Raw genomic sequence first — 21,697 nt, forward strand, 5'->3', positions numbered from 1 at the left:
TAGCTGGGCCTGATTGTCTTTGTTCTTCCTGACCTTGTTCTTGGGTATCAAAGAGAAGATGGGAATATCAAGAAAGGAAATACACAAAAGACTGAGCAATTACATAAGGGTAGAAGAAAGAAGAAGTTAATAAAGGAAAATTACAGGGTGACGGGCAGAAATAAAGATCTTGTAGTTTTTATGTCATGTGCATGAATACTTCACCCTTTCTGCAGTCATCCTGATGAATGAAAAACGATGCTTTGCGCCTGCTTAGTATGCAATGATTTTTGGATGGAATGTTACACATATGACAAAGATATCGGCCAGGCATACAAATAAATATCAAGCTGTCATTACAAACCTGATCTTTGTGCAGGGCCCCACCAAAAGCCCAGATAGAGGCAAAGACAAAATACAACTCATAGAAGTCTCTTGATGAGTCTGGCGGCACATTTTCCGGGGTCAGGAGACAGTCCAGAAGAGAACACAGGGTCTACAGAAGATGGACAATACAGAACAGAACGTGAACAACTGTTCAGATGAATGATTATTTCTTTCAAAATGTTTTTGATTCTGATTTATTAAAGAACTTGAGAATCTTTACTCAAACTGTAGCTGTGTTCCTTTATGATGTTTCCTCATTTTTTGTATTAGGCCTTTGTTAGTCTATCTGTACCCGCATTTGTTGTCATGACATGTTGTTGTGATGCATACCGCTAAATAAAGAATTTTGAATATCTAGTTATGTGCAAATTAAATTAATAAACAGGATCTTGCTTTTCATACGATTTGATAAAATAACACAAATATCTTACGCTGTGACTTAAGTGATTCACATAAAACCTGCACAAATCATAAAAACAACTATTAAAGTGAATAATATTAAGAAATCAACACAATTCATATCAATGTGGCCATAAATATTCATAAAGTCCCAAGCGTGTAAATCCAAAAAAAACACCAATTACCGAAAAGTAATTCTTCTACGAACAGACCACCATTGTGTGCCAGCTACCAGAGATCCACACAGCCACTTACCAGAAACTTAGAGCGCTTAAAGGATAAAACGCAAAATGGATGGATGAAGACAGCAGTTAATCCCAGGCATCCCAGTGTACTTCTACCAGACGACAATCCTAATACAATGCTAATATAATACACAATGCCTCAATTAGGCACATTAATATTAGTCATAAATACCAAGCCCCGGTAATTAATATTAATTCAAATAATAAAAATATTAGTATCATCGTCTGGTAGAAGAGCCCTCTGTTGGATGCAGCCTGCAGTATATTTAGATGTCACTGTCAGTCTTCACTGCAAACTATGTAGCCCCTTGGAAGACATTCCTTCAGGCGAAACGCGTAGGGAGGAGCTAAGCAGTAGCGTCATCATGCCCACCTCGGTAAGGCGTTTGAGATATGCCTTGTACATTTTCTTGTTTGTGAGTACATACATTTTATTTGAATAAAGTGTGGTTTGGATGTACTATTTGGATTTTTCCTTCATTTTTCCTTTCTTTTGTATCAGTGACTATTGAGGTATTGGTCCGAGTGTTGTATTGAATGGATACATGAGCAGGACAGCCTGTAAGTGTGGAGTGCTATATCTGGGTTTAACTGCTGTAACCATCCATCCATTTGGGATTTTATCTCTTAAGCGCTGTTAAACCAACAACACATTATTATAAATAGTATTGATTTCATAATCACATTCACTTTAATAGTTGGTTTTATGATTTGTGAAGGTTTCATGTGAATCGTTTAAAGTGACAGAACAGCATATTTGTTTTATTCTATTAAGGAATATTTATATACGTGTATAAAAATTGGTAAGTGCTGCTGTCAAGTGTTTATGTTTTTAGAATCACTTTTAGCGAGGGTTACATATCTGTTTTTGGCACATATGATTAGATAATTGAAGTGGATATTCACTGAATTTATTGAGTGAAGATTCTCAACTCCTTTAGTCATCAGCCTTTTTCTCTATACCCCTCTGCAGCCAAAATGTATTCTGAATTTAATTAAAAATTTACTGGGTCTTATTTATCAAAGTATCTGAATCGAGAACTGTTCTTTCTGCAGCTTTACCCAGGTCATCCCTTTCATTTGGCTAGTACTGTAAAGCAAATGAGATCTGATTGGACACTAGCAGAAAAAAGTCAGACACTTCAACACATTCTTAAGAAAGACAGCAGGCCTTAGGCCCCTTTCATATGAGCTGTCCGATCAGGTCCGCCTGTCATTTTTTCAGGTGGACCTAATCGGACTCTCCAGTCTCTTCCATGGAGCGGCAGATGTCAACGGAGGCATGTCCGCTGCCACCATCCGATCCTGTCCACCAAAGAGAGATCCCTGCTAAGCAAGCAGATTTTGTGAAAGGTGCCTTAGTATATCTAAAATGTAGTGCTCAAATGGGTGTGTACATGCATACTCATGTCTATACACAATAATAGGTTGACTAATATGTAAATAATATCTGTATTTCAAAGTCTATTGTTGGTGTTAGAGTCATATATTTTATTATTGGATGAAAAATTGTTCTGTTTTTTTTTTTTCATAGTATTTAACATTTATAAATAATTTTTGAACTACCCATTTTATAGCGTTCAGACAATTTTGCTGGAATGAATATGAAAGATATTGGATTGCTTCGAAAATTTAAATTTTAGCAAGCTGATTGTGCAGTGTATTGAGTAATTAATCAGTTCTGAAACAATCACTTTACATTTTTGTTAACTTCTTTAAAAAAAACAGACACTGAAAGTGATAGGATTATTATGGACAAGCATACTTAAAATTATTGCTTTAGATATCTGACTGATAAAAACAATTGGCTCATATGGTCAACCGTTTGAATAAAATCAACTTGTATTGCCAGCATTAGGGCCGGTATACATGAGCATACTTCTGGCTTATCTAGATCTACATTTGCATACATGTACATTTTGTATATCATACACTGTATGTGTATATAACTAGCCAATGGCTGGACTTCCAGTGGGTGACTAGGCCCTTTCTTTTCTTGTATTCATATGTTCCCCATCTTCATTGTGTATTCTAATGTCACATGACCAGATGCAAGGGCATACAGTATCACTGGCTCGGCCTTGTAGTTTCATTAAACCACTATAGAACTTTTTGTTAGTGGCAGTTAGTTGGAAGTAACCATTAAAGAGGGGCATGCCCATCAACAGAGACACTGTAGAAAAGCAGATTTTCCCCTTCAAAGTTTGCATACAAGCCCTGATCTCTGTAGTTACATTTTAGGAGTGTCTCCCCTGCAGTAAATTGCCTAATAAATAATGTTTTAAATATGATTTGGCTAGCATGACACAGCAACATAATCAGTATTTGAATACAAAAATAATATAGTCATCCTACCTGCACCATACTGTTCTCAGAGATAGGGGTGATGGTTTTCAAGACGTGGTTTCTGAACTGTTCTAAGCATGGTGGCACATACTTGTCAAACAAAATGGTCAGATTGGCCTTTTCAGTTCGGCTACTTCTGGTCTCTATCCAGGTGTTCACATACCTAAACAAGTATAATTTAACAGGGCATGTCACTGCTGCTAACAACTAACACTGCTCAGTATAACTTTTGTTCTGTGTGGCACAGTTATATAGGAGCTCTGGCAATCCAGCCAAGGTACCTTCAGTGTATGACACAGAAAGAAAGGTTTGTACTTACTTAAATTTCACACCAAAATAAAAAAGATTACAAGATATTATCTATTTAAAACTGTGAGGAAAGGAAGGCCCGAAGCAAAAAATAAAATAAAAATTGGTGAAGGGCATACATGACTGTGTGAAGATGGATTAAAAGAGTCAAACTTGAATGTTGCAGAGACTTTCCTTATTGGTGTTGATATATGGCTGAGTGAGGTTGCAGAAACTTCAGGAGAGGGTGGATAGCTGCAAGCATCAGTGGGTGTGCAAAGAACAGAGAAGAAACTTCCCACCCACCATTCCTGCTTTTGGTTTGTGGTTCTATTGAATTTCACAACAGCCTGGCAGTTGTTGGTCTTCAAGGGCAGTAAAATTCAAGGCTAATAGAATGTTTGAGGACACATTGGTGGTATGGTCTCCCCGTGTTAACGGTAGGTTAACTGAGAATATGGGAAATGGAGGCCCCTGCAGATAGAGGGGATTGTCTATTAGCCGGAGTGTTGCGGCCGGGGGCCTATTATACGCAAGTGTTTCTGCAGATACAAAATAGGATATGTTTGGTGCCTCCAATGATCAGCAACCTTTGACTGTTTCTGTTTCAAGGAATGTTTTAAGATTTAAAGAGGATCTTTAGTAATTAAACAAAAATAAAAGGCAGCAGCTAAAAATACTGCAGCTGTTGACTTTTAATAAAGAGATGCTTACCTGTCCAGGGATCCAGAATTGTTCTCGCTTGGACTGGTTCTTCGCTGGTCATCGTGTCCCTGTCGGTGCCAAATTGACTCTAGGAAGCCAGCTGAGACTATTTGTGACTACACAGCTGGCTTCCCACTGTGCATGCGTGAGCCACGCTGTGCCTTGTGAATAGTCCCGCAGCCTCCTGGGACCTGTGGCGTGTTCCAGGAGGTTGTGGGTGAAGGGAAAAAACTTAAGCTGGGTTTTGCCTAGGCAATTCCACCAGAAGTGAGAGTGGGTACATGACATAACTAGGTACCTATCAGTCCCGGAAAAAGTTACAAAATTTGAAGAAGGAGAGGGGGGCCATTGGAACATTCCTTTAGCTGTGAAGCTCCACTTTTATTTATTTTTTTTAATAAAATTCTGCGATGGCCATTCTGACTCCAAACTTTGGTGTGGTCTTTTTCATTTAGTAGATTTGTTTAGAGGTTGGGTTTGGAGGGTGGCTAGAAAGTAACTAATGTCAAAGTTCAGAATATCTATTCTACATTGGTCAAGAGTAGAACTTACAGAGTGTGAACACAAAAAAAAATTACTGCAAGCTTTACGGACAGGGTAAATGCACACTTTTACCAAAGGAAGTTCTAAGTATGGCATTTACCAAAAAAAAAAATTCTACTATATACAGATGCTCTTTAGAAATACAATACATATATCTGCAAATAAAAACAGCTTCAACTTTTTTGTTCCCTTCATGAAATGATAATTGTGGAAGTTTTGAAACTACAGCGCCTTGAAAAAGTATTCATACAGCTTAAAGGTTTTCCACATTTTGTCATGTTACAACCAAAAATTTGTATTTGATTTATTGGGATTTTATGTGATAGACCAACATAAAGTGGCACATAATTGTAAAGTGGAAGGAAAATTATAAAAGTTTTTTTCAAAATTCTTTATAAACCTATATGTGAAAAGTGTGGAGTGCATTTAATCAATATTTTGCAGAACCATCTTTTGCTGTAATTACAGCTGCAAGTCATTTTGGGTATGTCTCTACCAGCTTTGCACATCTTTGCAAAATAGCTCAAGCTCTGTCAGATTGGATGGAGAGCGTTTGTAAACAGCAATTTTTAAGTCCTGACAGATTCTAAACTGGATTTAGGTCTGGAATTTGACTGGGCCATTCTAACACATGAATATGCTTTGACGTAAACCATTCCATTGTAGCTTTGGCCGTATGTTTAGGGTGATTGTCCTGCTGGCTGGTGAACCTCCGCTCCAGTCTTAAGTCTTTTAACAGGTTTTCTTCTAAGATAGCCCTGTACTTGGCTCCATCCATCTTCCAATTAACTGATTAACTCAACTCATCAGTATCCCCACAACATGATGTTGCCACTACCATCTTTCACGGTGGAGATGGTGTGTTCAGGGTGATGTTCAGTATTAGATTTCTGCCACACATAGAGTTTTGCTTTTAGGCCAAAAAGTAAAATTTTGGTCTCATCGGACCAGTGCACCTTCTTCCACATGTTTGCTGTATCTCCCACATGGCTTCTCGCAAACTGCAAACAGAACTTCTTATCCATTTCTTTCAACAATGGCTTTCTTCTTGCCACCCTTTAAAAAAGGCCAGATTTGTGGAGTGCATGACTAAAGCCCTGTACACACTATCGGATATCTGATGGAATCTAATCCGATGGATTTTTACGTTGGATATTCGATGACAAACCGATCGTGTGTACAGGGCTTAATAGATGTCCTGTGGACGGATTATCCCACCTGAGCTATGGATCTCTGCAGCTTCTCCAGAGTTACCATGGGCTTCTTGACTGCTTCTCTGATAAATGATCTCCTTGCCCAGCCTGTCAGTTTAGGTGGATGGCCATGTCTTGGTAGGTTTGCAGTTGTGCCATACTCTTTCCATTTTCAGATGATGGATTGAACAGTGCTCCGTGAGATGTTCAAATCATCTCCACAACTTTATCCCTGACCTGTCTGGTGTGTTCCTTGGCCTTCATGATGCCGTTTGTTCACTAAGGTTCTCTAACAAACCTCTGAGGGCTTCACAGAACAGCTGTATGTATATATATATATATATATATATATATATATATATATATACTGAGAATAAATTACACACACGTGGACTTAGTATTTACTAATTAGGTGACTTCTGAAGGCAATTGGTTCCACTAGATTTTAGTTAGGGGTATCAGAGGAAAGGGGGCTGAATACAAATGCATGCCACACTTTCCAGATATTCATTTGTAAACAATTTTGAAAAACATTTATCATTTTCCTTCCACTTCACAATTAGGTGCCACTTTGTGTTGGTCTATCACATAAAATCCCAATAAAATACATTTACGTTTTTGGTTGTAACATAACAAAATGTGAAATATTTCAAGGCACTGCACAGAGAATTCCTCTTCAGCTGACTCACAACAGAGGATCAAATTAAACCAACACAAGAAATATATCAGCATGGTATACACAATATGGTGAATACAAGATGCATATATTGTAAGGGACGCATATGGTCACTAATATCAGTAATACCAATGATATTAGATAATGCCCATAGTCAATAACAGATAAGCATGCCAAACAGTTATCTAAACATTCAGATTTAAAACAAAAACTTTGCTTTGTAAGAATGATGACATTTTCTCTCTTGTAATACGCCTATTAAAATACATATTTTACATTGCAGAACATGTTGTTATCCTCTTAGAAATAGCAGAACACAAGAATTATACAAGAACAAACTTTCAAATAACTATATATTACAGTTGATGTAATTACAGTGAACAAATTAACCAAATTGTTTGCAAATTAAACATCCAACATAAGGTCCACATTAATTCCTGAGTGAACTTCCAAAAAAAAAAAATCCTCCTAACACAACGTACGTTTTGGAAACCTGTCAGAATGTTTGGATAGCAAGTTGTCAGTGGATGCATATCTTATGTCAGGGGATGGTTATTGTAGTAAGACAGTAAATGAAGGCTGTCTAAAAATTAGATATGTGCATTCCCGTTCGTACGAATGTTATTTTCGTACGAAAATGTTAATTTTCGTACCCGCAGAATAATGTGTACATACGAAAAAATTAAAGCACCAAAATTCAAAAACGACGGGATTACGAATGAGCCGCATAACGAACAACCGCAAATACGAACGAACGATCTGACGAAAATACAACAAAACGAAAATGGCAAAAGAACGAAAATTACATCTATAACAAAAGATTTGCATTCTGTATCCTGTTTGAATCCCCTCTCTGCTCGTATCCTCAGCCGTATGTTCACACGACATCCACAACAAAAGATTTGCATTCTGTATCCTGTTTGAATCCCCTCTCTGCTAGTATCCTCAGCCGTATGCTCACACGACATCCACAACAAAAGACCCGCTCCCTGTATTTTGAATTTCTTTTTTTCTGTTCGTATTTTGGATTCAACAGAATGCAAATCTTTTGCCACAGATGTCACACGAACACACGACCGAAAACACCAAAAGAAAAAGGACCCAAAACACAGAATGCAAATCCCTTGCCACAGATGTAATTTTCGTTTTTTTGAATGGGCAGTGAGTGTAGTTAGTAAAGCAGCTTCTCTTTTGTGCTGAGTAGTACAGTAAAGCCAAATAAACTTTTCTGTGGATTTTCATCTGAAGGGAGATCAGTTGGCCAGACTTTTGAACCCAAAAATGGTTTTCTGATGGAGTATAAAAACGAACAAATTTTCTGAGAACGAACGGAAAACGATCGTTTTTATGTTTGTTGTTAAAAAAGTCTGACCAAGTGTATGGGGCTTAACAATCGTTAATATTGATGAAACGCGTGTTGAAAGTGCCGCGAATCCCGCGATATATTTACGAAAGTACAAAATGACGAAAATCCTTTTTCTGTTCGTATCTTCAGTCGCATGCCCACATGACATCCACAACAAATTGTCATAGATGTCACACGAACACACAACCGAAAACACGAACAGAAAAAGGAATCCAAAACACAGAATGCAAATCATTGACGAAAATTCACGAAAATTATTGTCTAACAAGTAACGAACATGAATTAAACAGAATAACGAACCATCCCGCATGTACGAAAATAAAACGGTAACGAAAATACAAAACGATCAGAATACGAAAAAATCTCGTCGTACGAAAAACGAACGGGAACGAACAGGAAAACGGGCGTCTTACGAAAAACGAACGGAAACGAACCTACGGAATGATACGAAACAGAACAAAAAAAAATAAAAAAAAATTCTGTGCACATGTCTACTAAAAATTATTATTTCTGAGTTTACCTGAACTACAGTCTAGTAGATGCAAATACATAATACTTCACAACCTGCCTATACCTGCCAGGACACCTACTAAAGTATGAGCCCAAAGTCATTACCTCTAATCCAATAAGTGACCTTAATTTGTAACAGTTAATATAATAGTAATAGAGGTCTAACATTTCAACTTGAAGTCTTGAGGCATGTTGGAAAAGTAACACCTAGCTGAGAGAATACACCACTCTAATGTTACCATTTATTAACTTTTGTTTTAATAAATATAATTAATTAATAATTAAATAATGGTACAGTTTTCCGAGTCACTTACGGATTCCATCCAAGATCCTGGGGGTTGACATATAGAATTCCAGCTCTAGAAACAGTAGCTGGTGTAGCAGTTCTTAAATGATGGATCTCGAAAACTAGACGCATGGTTGGAGTCAGAGGGATTCTTTCATTACTTGCAAGTGTCAAAACCTTTAAATAAATAAAAGAATGTTAGGATAAATCCAATCAAGTAAAACAGCTGAAAAGGTAGAAAGTAAAAATGTACTTTTTGAATTGCTTACTGCATAGGAGCAAAAAGGGACAATAAAGGCCCATCAGGTGCATATGGGGCCACATGAGGCAAAAGGCTGCTGACCATCTGGGCTGCCTTGTAGATAATAATTTTGAATGCTTAAAATAGAAAAATCGTTTTTCTTCATTTTGGACAGAGTAATGGAAGGGTTATAACTAGGGATGCACCGAAATGGAAATTTCAGAACCGAAACGAAACCGAAATAAAAAAAAAATTCAGTCCGAAACCGAAACCGAAAATTACTTTTCTTTGTTTTCCCCCTATTTAAATTTTTTTTTCAATAATTGTATGTATTACATGATGGTCACAGTGGCTGCGTGTGATGGGCACAGTGGCAACGTGTGTTGGCACAGTGGCTGCGTTGGATGGGCACAGTGGCTGCGTTGGATGGGCATAGTGGTGACGTGAGTTGGCACAGTGGTGACGTGTGATGGGCAGTGGCTGCGTTTGATGGGCACAGTGGGGACGTGTGTTGGCACAGTTGCTGCATGTGATGGGCACAGTGGCTGCATTTGATGGGCACAGTGGCTGCGTTGGATGGGCACAGTGGCTGCGTTGGATGGGCACAGTGGTGACGTGCGTTGGCACAGTGGTGACGTGTGATGGGCAGTGGCTGCGTTTGATGGGCACAGTGGGGACGTGTGTTGGCACAGTTGCTGCATGTGATGGGCACAGTGGCTGCGTTTGATGGGCACAGGGGCTGCGTTGGATGGGCACAGTGGTGACGTGTGATGGGCAGTGGCTGTGTTTGATGGGCACAGTGGGGACGTGTTGGCACAGTGGCTGCGTTTGATGGGCACAGTGGCTGCGTTTGATGGGCACAGTGGCTGCATGTGATGGCACAGTGAGGCTGCAATTGATGTTTTTTTTGGTAGTCAGAGAAGGCAAGCATGGCTCAATAACACAAAAACGTTTTTTTAAAAATAAAACGTTTGTGTGTTATTGAGCCATGCTTGCCTTCTCTGACTACCAAAAAAACATCAATTGCAGCCTCACTGAGCCACTGTGAAAAAATGGCAGATAACATTTTTTTTTTTTATCTGCCATTTTTTCATTAAGAAAGTGCTGGTCAGTATTAAGTTAATCACTCCCCCCCAATCCAGCCATTTCGTTTGTTAACTTTTAACAGGTTCTGTTCTGCTTACTTGTTTTAGCAGCACAGCTCCCTCCCTGTCCACATGCAGCGCTCCGAGTTCTCCATCGCCTCCGGGCGTGACGTCAGCGCGGCTCACGCCGCTGGACTGAACCAAGAGACTCCCCCATAGGAGGGGGAGTGAAGAGGGGAGTAAAGAAAACTGAAAATTGGGCTAGGAAGAGCGCTCGCGGCAGTCGGCACACAATATGTACAGTGCCACTGCCGCTGCCCGCGCTCTGTACTGCTCTGGCGGCCGCGGCTACATTTTTACAAGAACCTGCCACCCCTCCTATACGCAATGGTACCGCCCACGGAGGGCGGTCATTATCGGCAATTTTAAATGTATTTCGGCATGTCCCCCAAATTGCTATTTTCGGCCGATATGTATCGGCCACCGATATATCGGTGCATCCCTAGTTATAACCCATGTAAAGTTTATTTTTGCCATATGTGACCCATTGAGATTTACATTCACTTCCTGTCCCATAACCAAAACAGAAACTGAGAGGAAATCCCTGCAAATTAAGGGAGTCTCCTGGGGCCCCCTAGGTCACCATACCTAGTGTACCTACTGGAATATTTCGCTATTACTTTTCTGGGGACAACTCAAAACTTTGGATTGTTTTTACTTTAACTTTCAATGATAATGATAAACAAAGCAAATAGAGAGGCAAATCTCACTAACAAGCATACAGACAGCAAGAAAAACTGACAGTTGTTCTAATTTTCTGCGTTCTATCCAAAACGGAAAAAAGGTTTTGCCTTTAGTTATACTTTTAGAATGCTAAACTATTTAAAGCTTGTAGAATGAGACTGGGTGTTATTATACAGGTTGAAGGACCACCAGCCTGTGGAATGGGACTGGGGCCACCGGCCTATGGAATGGGACTGGGGCCACTGGCCTGTTGAAAAGGACGGAGTCCAATGGCCTGTTGAAAAAGACAGAGTCCACCGGCCTGTGAAAAGGGAGCAGGTCCACCGTCCTTTGGAAGGGGACTGGGTACACCGGCCTGTGAAAAGGGATGAGTCTACCAACCTAGAGAATGAGACTGGAATCACAAGCCTGTGACTAAGTCCACTGGCCTGTGGAATGGGACTAGATCCACTGGCCTGTGGAATGGAACTGGGTTCACTAGCCTGTGAAATAGGACTGGTTCTACTGGCCTGTGGAATGGAACAGGGTTCACTGGCCTGTGGAATGGAACAGGGTTCACTGGCCTGTGGAATGGAACTGGGTTCACTGGCTTGTGGAATAAGACTGGTTCTACTGGCTTGTGGAATGGGACTGTTCCACTGGCATATGGAAAAAGACTGGGTCTACTGGTCTGTGGAATGGGACTTGTCCACTGGACTAAGGAATAGGACTGGGCCCAACTGAATCCACCGGCCTGTGAAATAGGGCCGAGTCTACTAGTCTTTGAAATGACAGTGGGCCCAATGAACTTTGAAATTGGACTGAGGCCACTGGCCTATATAGCAGGGCTTGACATGCTCTTATCAGTGACCGAGCAGCAGTGTTTGACATGGCTGGTATATCTGACAGGAGCATATGAGAGGTGCTGCTTTTCATTTGGATTATAACAATAAAGCTGCGAAACTTGGCATCCCCAGTAAATAGAACTCTACTTTAACCACTTGCTGACGGCCGTACGACTTTGTACGGCCTCAGCGCGGCTCCCAATTTCTAACAGGCCGTCTTTTTACGGCCTCCCCCTTTCGCGTTCCCCGCGCGCGCTCCCGAGCGCGCAGCGGGGAACTGCTGTGCTGGCCGTGTCCCTTGGACACAGCCAGTCACAGATCGCCGTGAACGGCCAATCGGAGCGGCCGTTTCCTAGGCGATCTGTGCGGCCAATGAGAGATGATCTCATATGTTTACATATGAGATCATCTCTCATTCCCGGCTCTCGCAGACAGCGGTGCTGTCAGGGGAGAGAGGAGACGGATCTGTGTCTCTTGTACATAGAGACACAGATCGGTCACCCCCCCCCAGTCACCCCCCCCTCCCCCACAGTTAGAACACTAATTAGGGTACACATTTAACCCCTTCCTCACCCCCTAGTGTTAACCCCTTCCCTGCCAGTCACATTTATACAGTAATTAGTGCATATTTATAGCACTGATTGCAGTATAAATGTGAATGGCGCCAAAAATGTGTCAAAAGTGTCCAATGTGTCCGCCATAACGTCGCAGTCCCAATAAAAATCGCAGATCGCCGCCATTTCTAGTAAAAAAAAAGCATTTATACAGTAATTAGTGCATATTTATAGCACTGATTGCAGTATAAATGTGAATGGCGCCAAAAATGTGTCAAAAGTGTCCGATGTGTCCGCCATAACGTCGCAGTCCCAATAAAAATCGCAGATCGCCGCCATTTCTAGTAAAAAAAAGCATTTATACAGTAATTAGTGCATATTTATAGCACTGATTGCAGTATAAATGTGAATGGCGCCAAAAATGTGTCAAAAGTGTCCGATGTGTCCGCCATAACGTCGCAGTCCCAATAAAAATCGCAGATCGCCGCCATTTCTAGTAAAAAAAAAGCATTTATACAGTAATTAGTGCATATTTATAGCACGGATTGCAGTATAAATGTGAATGGCGCCAAAAATGTGTCAAAAGTGTCCGATGTGTCCGCCATAACGTCGCAGTCCCAATAAAAATCGCAGATCGCCGCCATTTCTAGTAAAAAAAAAGCATTTATACAGTAATTAGTGCATATTTATAGCACTGATTGCAGTATAAATGTGAATGGCGCCAAAAATGTGTCAAAAGTGTCCGATGTGTCCGCCATAACGTCGCAGTCCCAATAAAAATCGCAGATCGCCGCCATTTCTAGTAAAAAAAAAAAAAAAAAAAATAATAATAATTCTGTCCCTTATTTTGTAGGCGCTATAACTTTTGCGCAAACCAGTCGCTTATTGCGATTTTTTTTTTTTTTTTTACTAAAAATTTGTAGAATACGTATCGGCCTAGACTGAGGATAAAAAAAAAACGTAAAAAAAAAAAATTGAGCTATTTATTATAGCAACAAAGTAAAAATATTTTATTTTTTTTCAAAATTGTCGCTCTATTTTTGTTTATAGCGCAAAAAATAAAAACCGCAGAGGTGATCAAATACCACCAAAAGAAAGCTCTATTTGTGGGGAAAAAAGGACGTTAATTTTGTTTGGGAGCCACGTCGCACGACCGCGCAATTGTCAGTTAAAGCGACGCAGTGCCGAATCGCAAAAAGTCCTCTGGTCAGGAAGGGGTTTAAGTGCACAGTAAGGAAGTGGTTAACACTGTTATTAGAAATTATTAGGAATCACAACAACCAATGCTCACTTGAAAATCATTGCCCTTTAAACTAATTTATATCCAAAATAGGCATGGAACATTCGGTAAAAGAAATCCTTAAAATTGTTCTGTTGTGGAAAGTTTGGCATTGTGGTCTTTGACCACAAAATTGTTGACGCATAGCAAGATTGTTAACCTCGGTTACAACTCCTGGAGTAGATGAAGTCTGTCTTTCCACTTTTACACCTTACTTTTACACATCCGTAACACCTTTAAAACCTCAATAAAAAGCAATGAGAATAAAATCACAGGTGTTGGGATGTCCAGACACACATTTTGAGTCAATGGTGTAGGGCTGCATGCAGTAAAGATAGAAAGTGAGGCTTGCAACATTTTGTGGTTACCTTTCCGGATGAAAGGAGATTGTAAAACATATTTGGTAAACTGGTAACAAGCATTAAAAAAGGCCAATACTTTTCCTTTGTACAGGAGTCTGACAATGCTTATTGCTGCAGGGGAGCTTTGAAGAACTGGTATACTTAAAGGAGTTGTAAAGGAAAAAAAATGTTTTGCTGAAATGACTGTTTACAGGGTATGGAGACATAATAGTTAACTGATTCCTTTTAAAAATTATTAAAAATAGATAAAAATCAATCATATAATGTACCTACAGTTTCAGTTTCATTTTTGCATGCTGTTTGCTGCTTCTGTGATATACAGAGACTCAGAGCCAATACAGGGCAGTGATGGTTTGTAAAACTAAACTGATTGGTGTTTAGGGGTTTTAGACACACAGTAATCACACCTCCTTGATTAGTGACCACAGAGAGAAAGCTCCCATGACTTTTTTCATCAGGAAATAGACAACCAGGAAGTGTTCAGAACAGAGAAGGATTACAGCAATCAGAGCAAAAACAAACAATGAGGACATGAAACCAGGACTGCAGTAAGGTAAAGGAAGCTATTTAGTTTAAAAAAAAAAATCCTTTAGTGACCCTTTAAGGCGTGTACTGTACCAGCAATTCCAACATGACTCTCATAAAATATGTATGCCACCAGTAAATAAAATTGTAGTCACAGGATTTACAGGACCTTTTGTATAGTTACACAATGGAGAAGAGCCATTCCTTATACCTAGAAAGCCATAGTACTCAAAACTATTTTTGAAAATTAAAAATAGGCAAAAGAAACTATCCACATATCTGTAAAGATGTTAAATGTACATATGATTACCTACACTCATTCTGAGACCACACTGTTTAATACAATAAAGCAAAATTCTTATGTGCATCCATGCCTTTTATATTCAAATTTTAATAATAACGACCTTCTAAAAGAATTTGCTTGACATACAGCTTCAGCGTATTAAAACCACAAAAACATTATATTCTTATGACAATATAGTATGGCACAATAATATTTCTTGTTGACAGTCAGTTGTGCTCTGTAATTCTGCTACCACAGATACAATTATGTTTACAGTATCAGTTTACTTTATTTTATTTTATCTACCTTATTGTCATCCATAACTGTGTTCAGTGATTCAATCCACATTGGATCAATGTCACCATCCAGCACAATCCATTTAGGTCCATCATGAGTTATGTTAGCCTGTTCTCTCATCAGACTTGATAAAAGACCTGGAAATAGGCAAGCAAACAATTCAGCTGAAACCAATATTTATTTGTAATAAACCAACCTACCCAGACATTCAGAAATGTACCTATTGTATGTATGTTTATCTATGCACTTCAAAATAAAAAAAATGCATACTTAGAATATAGGATCTAATGTCAGCTCATTACAATTTGCTAAGATTTATAGAAGTGGCTTTAATCGGAGGTTGAAACAGCTACAATCTAGCACATTGAATCAGCATGTCAACATGTATTCATAGAGCTGTCAAACTGCCACTTACAATTGGGAGGGAGTCAAATGGGTTCAGTCCACAATGTCAATGCTTCAAATCTTGCTTCTCCAAAGTTACAGACAGCCTGGTGGGATCACTGATAAAGACCAGCAAAGAAAAGTGTGCTGGCACTGGAGGAACTGACAGCAGCAGCTGACAGCTAGTCACATCTACACTGTGCATGGGCACCCCTAAACGGAATATTGCAGGTATTGGGGTAGTATGATTGGTAACCAGTGTTTTGCCTTGATCCTTTACCATATGCTTACCTTCCCTTTGCCCCACTTTCATTTTGTTCAGCCAAATACCTCATACTTCTGGGTAGGAAGAAACATGTGACTCACTCCATGTGACAGCAATGGTGCAATCACCACAGTTAAATGGGGAATCCATAGCCCTGTGTACACTAAGAAGCCATTAACTTGTTGCTTATATGTTGTTTTTTTGTGATCCCTGAATGGACCAGAGGAGGAGCAAAAGAAAGGTAAATAAGGGGCTGCTGGGAAGGGCTAAAGTAAAGAGAACCAGTTGCGTTACTCTCCATTTAACAAACTATGGTGTCTGTCTGCCTTAAATAATTCTCCATAGGGTTATGTACAGACAGATGCTGGAAGCAATGCATATGAATAACCAGGTGAGGCCTGGATGTTTTTACAGCAAATCAATAAAATATGAATGTTAGTCTAGGGAAGTCGGAAATCGTTTTTGAGTTGTTTGGGACTTGGAAAGCTTGGTGTAAGCCAGAAAAACACACCAAGGGCCCCTTAATGATGTACCTCTAAACATACCTTTAAGTATAATATAAGATGAAAACTATGGGGTAAATTTACAAGGCAAATGGACAGTGCACTTTACAACTGCAGTGTCTCCAGAGCTTAGGAAATGAGAGAAAGCGCTGCTGACTTCCATCATCCACTCATGTGTAAGAATATGTCTAAGAATATGCATGCATCATACATACCAGGGGGAGTACAACTGGGGGGATCTGTAGTGGAGAAGGATCTGGGGGTTTTAGTTGATCATAAGCTCAATAATGGCATGCAATGCCAAGCTGTGGTTTCCAAAGCGAGCAAAGTCCTTTCTTGTATTAAGAGAGGTATGGACTCCAGAGACAGAGATATAATTTTGCCCCTGTACAAATCATTAGTAAGACCTCATCTGGAATATGCAGTTCAGTTTTGGGCACCAGTTCTCAAAAAGGACATCGGAGAACTGGAGAAAGTGCAGAGAAGGGCAACCAAACTGATAAGAGGCATGGAGGAGCTCAGCTATGAGGAAAGATTAGAGGAACTGAATTTATTCACTCTTGAGAAGAGGAGAATAAGGGGGGATATGATCAACATGTACAAATATATAAGAGGTCCATACAGTGAACTTGGTGTTGCGTTATTCACTTTACGGTCAACACTGAGGACAAGGGGGCACTCTTTACGTCTAGAGGAAAAGAGATTTCATCTCCAAATACGGAAAGGTTTTTTCACAGTAAGAGCTGTGAAAATGTGGAACAGACTCCCTCCAGAGGTGGTTCTGGCCAGCTCAGTAGATTGCTTTAAGAAAGGCCTGGATTCTTTCCTAAATGTACAGAATATAACTGGGTACTAAGATTTGTAGGTAAAGTTGATCCAGGGTAAATCCGATTGCCTCTCGGGGGATCAGGAAGGAATTTTTTCCCCTGCTGTAGTAAATTGGATCATGCTCTGCTGGGGTTTTTTGCCTTCCTCTGGATCAACTGTGGGTATGGAGTTGGGTGTATAGGATTTTACTGTGTTTTTTATTTTGTTTTTTTATTTTTTGTGGTTGAACTGGATGGACTTGTGTCTTTTTTCAACCTGACTAACTATGTAACTATGTAACTATGTAAGCGAAAATGCATTTTTTTTCCCATGCATGTGATTGGGTATTCTTTGCAAAACGAACCTTCATCTCATTTACTAAGCCCTGGAGTAACTGTACTTGCAGAGTGCACAGTGTATTTGCCTTTAGTAAATCAATCCCTATATGTACATGATATATATCTCCAGTAACCATGAGCTATCAGTTTGGGGTACAGTTGACAATTAAGGGTGATCATGTATGGGCTACCATGCAGCAAATACAGATGACAACTGCTTTATTTAAAAAAAAAATCCTGCGATCAATACATTAGTATTAGTTAAAACCTAATTTCCAACAAGCAGTTAAATTCTTCATTGCTGATAAATGTTTCAAGTATGTTTAAAGCAAATTTGTGTTTTTGTTTTGGATAGAGTAGCGGGGGTTAGAATCCCTGTCAGGTTTAATGACAATGGCTGTGTTCCCCATAAGGAAGATCCATCCTCTCTACGTCCTGAAGACCACTGCCCCTGGGACTGAAAGTAAGGGAAAATCTTACATTTTGGAGTTGTCCCTAAAACTGAAATAAAGGCAAGATCTTCCAAGGGATATACTTGTTTAAGTGACAACTGCTGTGCATGTTGTGTCTACAGGGAAGGAAGTGAAGGAAGATCTCCCTAAAAGGACACAGATGGCAAGGAAAAACCCCACAGGGATTTTAACCATTCTCTACTCTATCCAAAATAAAAAAAAGGTTTTAGATATACTTTTAAAAAAAATCTGTTCAAAAGATTATTTATTAGGATGTATACGTGTCTTGAAAATCTGCTAGGGCAAGTTGAACTTGCTATCAGCAATGACAACACATTAACTGCTGCACAGAACAATCGCAGCATCTATAGTGTTATTGATCTATTACAATAATTTCAGTGTCATGGAGAATGAATCATTCTGTCAAATACAGTAAAACTGGCCCATCTATAAGCCAATTAGATATGTTATGTTCAAAATTGATCCCTATTGCCAGACACAGTAATACATATAAGTACCATCTTTCCACTCTCTTGTGCTAGGGTGGATAAAGCCAAAGAGTTCATCGGTGGTCACAGCTTTGGGGTTCAAATCATTCCACACTGGCTTCTGTTTTCGGTTTATATAGGTCCGGTTTAAAGTCCTCAATACCTGTAAAGAGAACCTATTTTATCTCTACTCACAAATACATTTTCATACGTATAGCTCTATGCGGTGTGATATTTTTCCTGTGCATTGCATTCATTTCCGATTAGTTTCCTGATATAAAGGATCAGTAATTACCAAGACGTTCAGAGTAGAATGGAAGCAATTAAGTATACTGACTGTAGTGTAATTAGTTGTGATGAAAGAGAATAAGTGCAGAAGTATTGTATATGTGCAAGAAAAGAAATTATACAAATAACTGTCACAAAGCCAGATCTCGAATGAAGTCACAAATTGCAGGTTAGTTTTTTTTTTTTAACACTTTTTTTCAGGGTCAATTTATCTGAAATTAAAATAGCTTAAGATATAAATTGTAATTGTTCGCTTGCATGGAAAATCTAAGCAATTTTAATAACATTTATTTTTAACAACCATCATAATGACAACTGTTTAACCACTTACGTCCTGACGCCTGAAAAAAAGAGCTTATATTGTGACAGATATTTATGAAATATGTTGAATATGGGAAACCTGTGTAAAACAATGGTGGTTGCTCAGGTAGATGTTATTCTCATACATGGCTGCATTATGGATTACTATTAACTTTAATTATCATTAATTCTTACTGGTAATGGCAGAGCTATTAGAAAGAGAACCTGTCATGAGAAAAATATAAAAGTGCCAACGTTGACTACGTATTGTTAGGGTGAAAGCTCTGGTGCTGTCATCTTCCCATATTATTTGCTAGTTAAAGGAGTGATGACCACAGAATACACTTTAATTTTATAATATCAGTATTGTAATAACGATAAGAATAATAGTTATATTTGACAACCCAATATAAGGTTACTTAACCACTTCAATACCAGGCACTTCCCACCCTTCCTGCACAAGCCAATTTTCAGCTTTCAGCGCTGTCACTTTTTAAATGACAATTGCGTGATCATGCTACACTGTACCCAAACTACATTTTTGTCATTTTGTTCCCACAAATAGAGCTTTCTTTTGGTGGTATTTGATCACCTCTGCGGTTTTTATTTTTTGCTAAACAAATAAAAAAAGACCAAAAATTTGGAAAAAAACAAAGTTTCCTCCTTCACTGATGGGCACTGACAAGCACTGATAAGGCTGCACCAATAATGTCGTACCAATGAGATGGCACTGATGAGGTGGCACTGATGGGAACCGATGATGGGCACTGATAGGCGGCACTGGTGGGTGACAATGATATGCAGCATGATATGGGCATTGATAGGTGGCACTGAAAGGCTGCACTGATGGGTACTAACGGGTGGCACTAATAGATGGCACTGCTAGGTGGCACTGATGGCTGGCACTGATAAACTGCACTGATAGGCATCACTGGTGGCACTGGCAGGCATTTTTGTTTGATACTGATTGGCAGCTGCCTGGGCACAGATTGGCATTTCCCTGGTGGTCTAGGGTGGCTTACCTGGTGGTCCAGTGTGGTGGCCTTCCTGTTTACATCGTGATCAGCCGCGATTGGACATGGCTGATCACGTGGTAAAGAGCCTCCATCAGAGTTTTTTTATTGAGATTGGTGTAACGGTGTGTCAGACTGAATCACCGCACCACCGATCGCCGCGATGCACGCCCCTATGGGCGCGCGGCAGCTGTTATTTGGCTGGACGTCATATGACGCCCAGTCAGGATAACTGAACCACCGCCCGTCGTCATTCTGCTATAGGCCTGACGGGAAGTGGTTCAAAAGTCTGAAGGTTTTTTTTTTATCTTAATGCAGTAGCCCCCCTCAATACTTACCTAAGCCCCCTCTCTATCCAGAGATGTCTACAAGTGCCTCGGCCATCCGGTACTCTCCCTCCTGATTGACTGAGACACAGCAGAGGCACCATTGGCTCCCACTGCTGTCAAACAAAGTCAATCAAATCATCTCCTCTCTCAGGAGAGAGAGAGGCATGTCTGAATGGACACCGGAGCTGTGACTCGGCTCGGGTGCCCCCATAGCAAGCTGTTTGCTGTAAGGGGCACTCAACAAGGGAGGGGCCAGGAGAGCCGAAGAGGGACCCGAAAAGAACAACTTCTGCCACTTAGATGTGTAACCACCAATGTGACACCAATGATGTTTTTAGCTATCTGTAAGTGGGATTCTTCCCAATGATCATAAATGTAAAGAGCATACTAGTAGCCATCGCAGCCATCACAGTAATGTACTGTGATCTGTAAGTATAGTAATTCTTAGCAAGGGTTCTCTAAGCCAGAAAATTATTTGCAGGGTTCCCCCATGTTAAAAAGGTTGAGAAAAGCTGGCCTAAATAGTGTCAGAGGCCCGCAGGTGCATTATGGCCAGACTCTTCTCAAGTGCACGTAGCCTACCTTACTTTTCCCTGTTCCTGCATTTCCGACCACAAAGACTGAGTGACGAACAGCAAGCAGCTCTTCCAGCTGTACAACCTGTATTAAAAAAAAAAAACTGTTACAAAAACAGTCTGCTATTTCTATGTATTTAATACATTTACCCAAGCTGGGAAATATGTTTATAAGCATTATGTTATTGTTCCATATACTGTAATTCTGACAGTCATTATGTATATTAGAACTAAATGATCCATCATGACTTGCACAAGAATTTAAAGTTAGCATCTGATCAGGATAGGTATGTTATGCTGCATTTAAAGTCCAATGAAACCATTCTCATTTCATTACTATAATTCAGTCACACTGCATAAATAATGAATATGCATTTTTTGTAACTTTTTATTTTTGTATTTGCTTAGCAAGAGTTAAGAAACTCCTTGTGCTGGCAGCACTAGAGTAGTCTGGACTAATATTCTCACAAACAGCAGCGCAGTTTTCTGACATGATTTTTTTAGCACTGCTCTAATCAACAGGTCCACTCAGGCAGTGAGTGATCTTGATTAGAGCAGTGTTCAATGGGATTTGTGCCACAGGAAGGCTGGGTTCACACATGTTTTGTTCACAGGTTCAGGTGCGATTCAGGTGCAAATTTTTACTTGACTTTGCACCTTAACCACTTAAGCCCAGGACCATTTGGCTGGCCAAGGACCGGCAAAAAAGAAAAATTGCAATAATCGGTTATTGATTGGTTTGCACAAAAGTTATAGTGTTATAGTTATAGCGGGTCCTGTGGGCACGGTCACGGAGCTCACGGCAGGCGGAGTGCACATGCGCTCACGTCGGCAAATT

The 21,697-nt window shown here is 39.8% G+C and overlaps 1 protein-coding gene across 1 annotated transcript in view; it reads right to left on the bottom strand.

Moving 5' to 3' along the window:
• DNAH11 (dynein axonemal heavy chain 11) overlaps window positions 1-21,697 on the bottom strand; it is a 376,413-nt gene that overhangs the window by 187,410 nt on the left and 167,306 nt on the right. The window contains exons 40-45 of the mRNA XM_040352802.1: window positions 20,867-20,944; window positions 18,385-18,517; window positions 15,127-15,254; window positions 8,952-9,100; window positions 3,366-3,519; window positions 344-475 (exon numbers count right to left, since the gene is read on the bottom strand). Coding sequence (XP_040208736.1) covers window positions 344-475; window positions 3,366-3,519; window positions 8,952-9,100; window positions 15,127-15,254; window positions 18,385-18,517; window positions 20,867-20,944 — 774 coding nt within the window. The remainder of the gene's footprint in view (window positions 1-343; window positions 476-3,365; window positions 3,520-8,951; window positions 9,101-15,126; window positions 15,255-18,384; window positions 18,518-20,866; window positions 20,945-21,697) is intronic.

The sequence above is a fragment of the Rana temporaria genome, chromosome 5 (assembly GCF_905171775.1).
Source record: "Rana temporaria chromosome 5, aRanTem1.1, whole genome shotgun sequence".
Classification (NCBI taxonomy): Eukaryota; Metazoa; Chordata; class Amphibia; order Anura; family Ranidae; genus Rana; species Rana temporaria.